The following is a 9,276-nucleotide window of genomic DNA, read 5'->3' as shown; positions in this document are numbered from 1 at the left end:
AATCAGTCCTTGCCTTTCCAAATACATGTACATCCTGTCCCTCAGGATTCCCTCCAACAACTTGCCCACCACTGAGGTCAGGCTCACCGGTCTATAGTTCCTTGGCTTGTCTTTACCGCCTTTCTTAAACAGTGGCACTACGTTTGCCAACCTCCAGTCTTCCAGCACCTCACCTGCAACTATCGATGATACAAATATCTCAGCAAGAGGCCCAGCAATCACTTCTCTACTTTCCCACAGAGTTCTCGGGTACACCTGATCAGGTCCTGGGGATTTATCCACCTTTAAACATTTCAAGTCCAGCACTTCCTCCTCTGTAATCTGGACATTTTGCAAGATGTCACCATCTACTTCCCTACATTCTATATCTTCCATGTCCTTCTCTACAGTAAACATTGATGTAAAATACTCATTTAGTATCACCCCCATCTCCTGCAGCTCCACACAAAGGTCGCCTTGCTGATCTTTGAGGGGCCCTATTCTCTCCCTAGTTACCCTTTGTCCTTAATATATTTGTAAAAACCCTTTGGATTCTCCTTAATTCTATTTGCCAAAGCTATCTCATGTCCCCATTTTGCCCTCCTGATTTCCCTCTTAAGTATACTCCTACATTCTTTATACTCTTCTTAGGATTCACTCGATCTATCCTGTCAATACCGGACAGATGCTTCCTTCTTTTTCTTAACCAAACCCTCAATTTCTTTCGTCATCCAAAATTCCCTATACCTACCAGCCTTCCCTTTCACCCTGACAGGAATATACTTTCTCTGGACTCTTGTTATCTCATTTATGAAGGCTTCCCATTTTCCAGCTGTCCCTTTCCTGCGAACATCTGCCTCTAATCAGCTTTCGACAGTTCTTGCCTAATACTGTCAAAATTGGCCTTTCTCCAATTTCGAACTTCAACTTTTAGATCTGGTCTATTCTTTTCCATCACTATTTTACAACGAATAGAATTATGGTCGATGGCCCCAAAGTGCTCTCCCACTGACACCTCAGTCACCTGCCCTGCCTTATTTCCCAAGAGTAGGTCAAGTTTTGCTCCTTCTCTAGTAGGTACATCCACATACTGAATCAGAAAATTGTCTTGTACACACTTAACAAATTCCTCTCCATCTTAACCTTTAACACTATGGCAGTGTTGGGCCAAATGGCCTGTTTCCACACTGTAGTGAATCTAATCTAATCTGAAAAGAAAGTTGGTTTAGTGTAGATAGTTGGTGCAAACGATGGGCCAAAAGACTTCTTCTGTGCTTTATGGCTCTAGGACTCTGACTTATACCATGCAAACCAAATGGAACATTGTATTGGGATGTGTGGAGACTTCGGAGTTCACAGAATGCATATGTTTTAACCACACAACAAACATCAAAGTTGCATTTTCTGTTAACTCCTATTATTTTCTCTGCATATAATCATCAGAACAGGAATTCTCCAAGACAAAAATCTCATGCCAAGCCATTATAGGAACTCTTAAAGCTAATTGTTTCAGGAGTCTGTACTGTACATACCTGGATAGCAACACGTCAGCTTTTTTTGTGATGTTGAATTTGATTTTGATTTTTTTGGAGTTGGCCTGGTGGGTCCTAAGGATAGACTGGAAACTTCGCCTGCATTGCTGGTACTGGGTAGATACGTCTGGTATCCTTGTTCAAAACCAAATTCTGACAACTGACTGGAAACTGTTCAATAGAAGTAACATTAATTTGTTATACATTCTTTGAAAATTTTTATTTGTAAAAGCAGACTTTTAATTTACAATTTGGATGAATGTTAACAATCAAGTTATCAGCACAAAACATGAATCCTCTTTTTCTGGATTTTCTGTTCTTGTTGTTTCAAGTCCTCCTATGCACACCTTCTCCAAGGTTTGCAAAAGATTTTTAGGAGACTCCCCAAAGCGGCAGCAGCTTATTATTGCCCAAAATGTTTCTCTAACCTTTCATAACTGAACAGATCTTTATCTCCAATAGACATACCTCTTCCTGATCACCCAAAGATCTGAGTTTTCAGTGCATGTAGAATCACAGATGCATGCACACACTTCAGTGTTCTATAGGGCCCAGGATTTCTCTCCCTTGATGTACTCACTCCACTCATATGGAAACATTCAAGCAGATCACCAAGGATTTTTAGTCATCAAAGCATTATTTTAAGATGCTCCACTGCAGATTCTTTTCAGAAACCCCAAGCACCAGATATGGGTACTAATGGTACTCCAGAAGCCAGATTATCTCAGCATCTTGAGTCACACTTGCCTTTCATAAACAGAGCATCAGTGCTGAACCAATTGAGACTGGAGCCTTATAAGAATTCTACAGTCAGTTCTTCCACAGTGCGATGATTGCATTCTTCTGCAACCCCATGTTATCGAAAAATCGCTTTAGAAATAGCATTTAAAGCGTTCGCACTGCAATCGCGTTACACCCAACACACATTTTAAACGTTTGTGTTTTAGAAACAGCGTCCCCAGTTTGTCAAATGCATCACAGCAAATTCATGTTGAGGAAACACGTATTATAGTAGAAAGACCTGTAGGTTGTTTTGCTTTTTAGGGGGACTGGTGACAGGATGATGAGAAGCGTATCAATTTGAGGAGGGTTCTGTGAACAACACACAAAGCATAAATAGCAGGTGATGGTGCCATGAGAGCATCGGAGAGCCAGACAAACATATAGAATATGTCTTTCAGACTGGAGGACAATGTCCAGTGAAGTACCACAGGAATCAATACTGAGTCCCTTATTGTTTGTGATATATATATAAATGATACAGAACACTAGGAAGATCAGAGGAAGAGTGGTTCTTGCAGTGTTTGTCCTCTGATCCCTGAAGTGGCAGTACAGGTTATTGGATAGTTACAAAAGCACACTTGACACTTACAAGTCATAGAATAGATTATCAGATTAGGGAGGTTATGTTGGAGCTGTACAACACTTTGATTAGGTCATAGCTGGAGGACTGTGCAAAGTTCTGGTCACCACACTATAGGAAGGATATGATGTACTGTGGCTGCCCCTCAGTACAGTCTAAGTGCTGGTTGCCTTTTTACTGAAATATCATGTCAAAAAGAACACAGATCCAGCCTCCCATCAGACTTTCTGCATCATGTGAGTTGAAAAAAATTTAATTATTTGCCTTTCCTTTCTCTGAAAGCATCTTATAGTGTTGGAATTGTCACTGTTAATGGCTTGGATTTTGAGAGAGAGAAAAGTACAACTTTTGGCGTTCACCTCAAGTGCACTTGCCCACAGCCTTTGGGCTTAGCAACCAAAATAGCTACTCCTCCAGTGTCTGCTGGACCCTTAAAGAATCCTCACTGACATATGCAGGCAGTAAAGCAGGAAGAAAGAAACAGGAAAGGTACATTATGTTTAAGTCATTGTACAAAAAGCAAAATAAAAATTGGACATGGACATAGGATTAAGGCAAATGCAAACAAGAACAAAACAGAAGCTAGTAGGCAACATAAATTATTTTCTGAAGACACAAGAATCCATACCTATTAAATTAGGATATTCAGAGCTACATGTTCTTCAACAGTAATTATTACTTTGTATAGTATTTAAAATAAAGTCATTCCTGATTGAAGCTCTATCTTCTTCAGCCCTTTTTAAAGTGAGAATAGCAGGTAATTAGCTCATGTCTCAACCATGACTATCTGGGTGGATTCCATCAGCAAAGACCGCAACAAGGCAACCTGAGGAAGACTTTCTGATTTCCATGTTTATTGTATATGGGAAGGTATGAACAAAAATGCTGCTGTCAGTTTTCCCCACAAATAATGTTACATGTCAATATTAGTACAGTAAAATCTGGACCATGATTTTGTTAAATACAAAATTTGTACACCAAGGTTTACACAAATAACAAATGATTAATGAATTAAATTTGTGGCATTTGTGAATGAAGGGATGTTGACTGGTACACAAGAAACAAAAATCATGTCCTCTTGATATTCAATGCATTGATAAAATCAAATCTTCCTTACACTCCTCATTAACTTCCTGGGAGCCACCTTTAACTCAACCAGCAAAATAAATGCTTTGGCTACAAAGGCAGGTCAGAGGATGGGTAGTCTGCAGATGATTCTCTCAGGTCACACACCATCTTGGCCTGACCTGAAAATATATTGCCCTTCCGTCAACATGGCTGGGTAAAAAGAATTCTGGAACTCCCTCCCCGATAAGTGCCCTAAAACCTCACCAACTGCAGTGATACAAGAAAGCAATAAAGTACTAGCACCTTCAAAGGAGATTCAGAAGGGCAGTGAATTCTAACCTTGTTCTAAAATCAGCAACAACCTAATCCAACAACTGAATAATAAAACCCTCCCTCTTCTTCTTTGGGTGATCCTATATAATCTCCGATGTCAAGCAGAACCTGTAAATGAAACCCTGGCTCAATATCAGATCTATGGACAGCATCTCCAGCAATGTAACTTTTCCTCTCAATAGTCTAAGTACTGGCAGCTTACATTTTCTACATTAATAAGGGTCAGACATATATTCAAAGGATAAAATAAACCTATTGTAGATTGAAAAGATCAGACTCAATTATACAATAAGAAAGACAATCTCAAAGCAGGGAAAAATCCTTTTGTATTAATGATCATGGTTAAAAAAAAAGAAAAATGTGGCAGCTAATTTGGCATTTAATTTAGTTTTGTGGGACTACTTAAATTTCAAGTTTCTCTTTCTTGTTAGTAGTTGGATTTCTAAGAGGATTTTCTTTAAAAAGAGTTATATTTGCAATAGTATATCGAGAAAAAGAAAGTATGCCAGTTATGGCTGGTTTAGTTTAGTGTCTGGCCAGTGGTAACCCTCAGAATGTTAATATGGGGGAATAAAGTGACGGTAATGCCATCGAATGTTGTTGTGATTAGTCCCAGAGTAAGAATCAGCAACTAGTTCCAATGCTGGATGGGATATCCCTAAATGCTTATGCTGCTGGGTAAGGAGGAATGAGTTGGTTCCCCTTCTTAGCTCAACCCCCTCTTGGTTGGTCATAGGAAGATTAATTTAAAAAAGGATGCTTTCCCACAAAGGATAAATTAACCTAATTCAAATACTTTACCATTTTAAAAGGACCAAATTAGCCAGGCTTTCTTAAATAAACAGATTTTAAAAATGAATCCAGTGAAAATGCATGTATTAATCACTGGGTTCTGTGAGGATTGCACAATGGAATTTTGTAGCTATTATGTTGGAATGATATCACTAACAATGATAGGGAAGAGGTTGATTTTGAGATTCTCGGCTCTGTGAGCTAACAGACGGTTTTTATTTTGTTGCCTTTTTTATAGTAACTTCGCTAGTTTTCCTGGTTCCAGCACTCAGTTCAAGAGCCTGTCTGTCGCTAGCATGTAGGGGTGTACATGGAGACTAGGACTATAGGGATTTTTAGCCCCTGTTCTTGCATTTCTCAGAGAGGGTAAATTATGATCATGTCTTTTGACTCAAATAAAAATGACATAATTCACAGGAAATGACTTTCCTGCTAAGAGAGGTAATCAAATTTTGCCTTGCATCTCTTCTTTTTAAGTTTCTCTGTTTGAAGTTTCCCTGGAACTCTACAGATGTGACATTCCATAGGTTCATAAAAGGAGTCTCAGCAATCAGGCAATTCCATTCTCATGACTTACTTTTATCAGCCAATCTTAGCTTGTAGGTGTTTTATTTATCAGAAACCAAAAGGGCCTGCTTAAAAGTTTGGGGTTGTTATTCATGGTAATGACAATATTATGGGGTGAAGGTTGGATTCTCTCTTGTTGTAGGTGGTCATTGCCTGGCATTGTGTGGTGCAAATATTATTTGTAACACATCAGTCCAAGCCTGAATATCAACCGGTTCTTGCTGTATTTGGACACAGACTGTTTAATTATGCAAAGAGTCACAAATGGAACTGATCATTACACAATCAGCAAAAGTCCCACCTCTGGTGTTATGACGGAAGATAGTCATTGATAAAGCAGCTGAAGATGGCTGAGCATAGGACACTACCTTGAGGAATTCATGCAGTGAGGTCCTGTAGTCAAATTTACTCAGATTCAAACAGAATCCAGTTTTGTGGGGAGTCCAGGTGCAATACTAGGTCAAATGCTGTCTTGATGTCAAAGGCAGTCACCCCCTCTTGAGTTCACCTCTTTTGTCCATGTTTGGACCAAGGCCTGTAATAAGGTCAAGAGTTCAGTTGGTCTGTCAGACCCCAAACTTAACATCAATAAGCAGGTTATTGTTGACTACATACCACTTGGAAACACCATCAATGACATGTTCCATCAATTTGCTCAAGATTGAGAATAAAATGACATGAATAATGAATGTCAGTTAAATCACTGACCTCTTTGAAGAAAAGGCTAAGAGGAAGTTTGAGAGAAGAACACAAAATCATGAAGAATCTGGACAGAGTTAGTGGTTAACCTTTTCCAGATGTGGAAAGATTAAGAAAACGAAGACACAGTTTTAAGGTAATTGGCAAAAAGAAATTGGAGAACATGAACAGAAAAAAATTTCTCATCGTGAGAAGTTAGATTCAGGAATGGGCTGACTGTAAGTCTAGTGGAGACAAGCTCAATTAAGGCATTGTAGAGAGTTAGATAATTATGAAAAAAAAGACCTGCAATGAGAAGATGTGGTAGTGACATATAGTGAATTATGCCTTTGGAGAGTCAGTATAGAGATGGTAGGCTGAATGGTCTCCAGTACTATAACAATTTTGTGATTACACAGTGACTTATATGGTTATAAAATACTTTGAGAACCCCTGGGATTATAAAAGGCACTATATATGTGCAAGATGTTTTTCTTCTGCCTTTAACTGTCTCCAAAAATGAGTCTAAGATTTTGATTTCAATATCGGTGGCTCAGTACTGCTGCTTCAAAGCACCAGGGACCAGGGTTCGGTTCCACCCTCATGCGACTGTCTGTGTGGAGTTTGCATGTTCTCCCTGTGTCTGTGTAGGTTTCACAGGTGCTCCGGTCTCCTCCCACAGTTCAAAAATGTGCAGGTTAGCTTGATTGGTCATGCTAAGTTACCTATAATGTCCAGGCATGTGCCGTTAGGTGCATTTGCCATGGGAAATGCAGGGATTCAGGGATAGGATCGGGGGTGAGTCTGGGTGGCATGCCGTTCGGAGTATCAGTATGGACTTGTTGGGCCAAATGGCCTGTTTCCACACTGTAGGGATTCTGTGGATCCCTACTTTTCACTTTATGCATTAATAATCTAGATGAAGGAACTGAGGGCATTCTGGTTAAGTTTCCAGATGATACAAAGACAGGTAGAGGGACAGGTAGCATTGAGGAGGCGGGGATTTGACAGGGTAGGATAGTGGGCAAAGAAGTGGCAGATAGAGTATGATGTGGGAAAGGGTGAAGTAATGCACCTCGGAAGAATAGAGACATGGACTATTTACTAGATAGAGAGACAATTTAGAAGTCTGAAGTGCAAAGAGCTTGGGAATTCTAGTCCAGGATATTCTCAAGATAAACTTACAGGTTGAGTCAGTAGTTAGGAAATCGAATGCAATGTTGGCATTTATCTTGAAAGGATCGGAATATAAAAGCAGGGGTGTACTTTTGAGGCTCTGTAAGGCTCTAGTCAAACCACATTTGGAGTATTGTGTGCAGTTTAGGCCCCATATCTCAGGAAGGATGTACTGGCCCTGGAGGGTGTTCAGAGAAGGTTAATGAGAATTGTCCCAGGAATGAAAAGCTTCATATCTGAGGAACGTTTGAGGACTCTGGATCTATGCTTGATGGAGTTTAGAAGGATGAGAGGGGGATCTAATTGAAACTTACAGAATACTGAATGATCTGGACAGAGTCGATGCTGGGAAGATGTTTCCATTGGTAGGAGAGATTAGGACCTGAGGACACAGCCTTAGAGTAAAGGGGAGACCCTTTAGAACAGAGATAAGGAGAGACTTCTTCAGCCAGAGAGTGGTGAATCTATGGAATTCACTGCCACAGAAGGTTGGGGAGCCAGGTAATTGAATATATTTAAGATGGAGATAGATAGGTTCTTGTTTGTTCAGGGGATCAAGGGTTACAGGGAGAAAGCAGGAGAATGGAGTGAGAAACTTACAGCCATGACTGAATGGCAGAGCAGACTCAATGGGCTGAATGGCCTAATTTCCGCTCCTATGTCTTATGGATCCTTTCAAAGGACTGTTCATGCTTTTTGTAAAGTTCTTGCCAACATCCATCTTAAAAATGTTCCTTTTACAACCAGGGTTCATTATCATTATGGGAAATAAAATTTTGGATTAATTTTATCTGCACTTGTTCGTATCTTCTTCCTCCGGTAAGACTGCCTCTAATATGTTTCTTTCCAAGATGAAATAAGATTCAGCTACTCCAGACTTTCCATAGCTCAATCTTTTGTTACCAGTTGTCAGCCAGGTGGCTCCCATCCACCTCCCCTTAATGAATTGAATGTTTCCTTTATATCTTAATGACTAAACTGAAAACAGTGATCAGGCTGAAACCTGACCAGGTCCCTTTACACTCTTAGTCTGGTATTTCCAGACTTATACTCAAATGACCTGGCAACAATGCTTAAGCATTGCATTCACCTTGTTTCTTACTGCTGCACATTCAGTTGACACAGTGGTGGTGATAATGCAATAGAAGATATTTAAAGTTCACTGTGACATGGCCCTACATTTACAGGGTTGGAACCCTGAAGCATAATCTGCACTAGTATAAGTGGACTGTACAATATTACCAATGCAGCCTGAAAAAGCCTAGTGTACTAGCTGCCTGCACACTAACGGTGCACAAGACATGCTCAGTATACATTTGTTTAATTTGGGTGTCAATTTCATAAACTTTACAAGAGTACTTGAAAAACAAAACATTTCCTCAGTGCCAATTTGCAATGATGGGAAGGAATCACACACCTTTTTTTTGCAGTTGGACCACTTACTATTTATGACTTTGGTTTCCAGTGACTCAATCATTTTTTAAAAAGGGTCTTCATTCAGGCACTCTTTCAGGGGAAAAAGACAGCACATTTTTGGAGGTACCACTCAACATGTTGATTTCCAAATCCTCTGCCCTTTCAATGCATCAAACGATAAGTCGGCTTATACCTGTAAGTCAGGACCCCATTACACATTTTATAAAGCATCACTACACCACGAGGAGGTTGAACAGTTCATCCACTTCACCAACACCTTCCACCCCGACCTCAAACTCACCTGGACAGTCTCAGATTCCTCCCTCCCCTTCCTCGACCTTTCTATTTCTATCTCAGGCGACCGAATCAACA

General features: G+C 40.0%; 1 protein-coding gene across 1 annotated transcript in view; it reads right to left on the bottom strand.

The window, feature by feature from the left end:
* The window catches only part of zfp64 (zinc finger protein 64 homolog (mouse)), a 67,067-nt gene that overhangs the window by 22,432 nt on the left and 35,359 nt on the right, over positions 1–9,276 (bottom strand). Inside the window, exon 3 of the mRNA XM_043710242.1 lies at positions 1,512–1,682. Coding sequence (XP_043566177.1) covers positions 1,512–1,682 — 171 coding nt within the window. The remainder of the gene's footprint in view (positions 1–1,511; positions 1,683–9,276) is intronic.

The sequence above is a fragment of the Chiloscyllium plagiosum genome, chromosome 20, assembly GCF_004010195.1.
Source record: "Chiloscyllium plagiosum isolate BGI_BamShark_2017 chromosome 20, ASM401019v2, whole genome shotgun sequence".
Classification (NCBI taxonomy): Eukaryota; Metazoa; Chordata; class Chondrichthyes; order Orectolobiformes; family Hemiscylliidae; genus Chiloscyllium; species Chiloscyllium plagiosum.
This window is presented reverse-complemented; position numbering and strand designations above follow the sequence as displayed.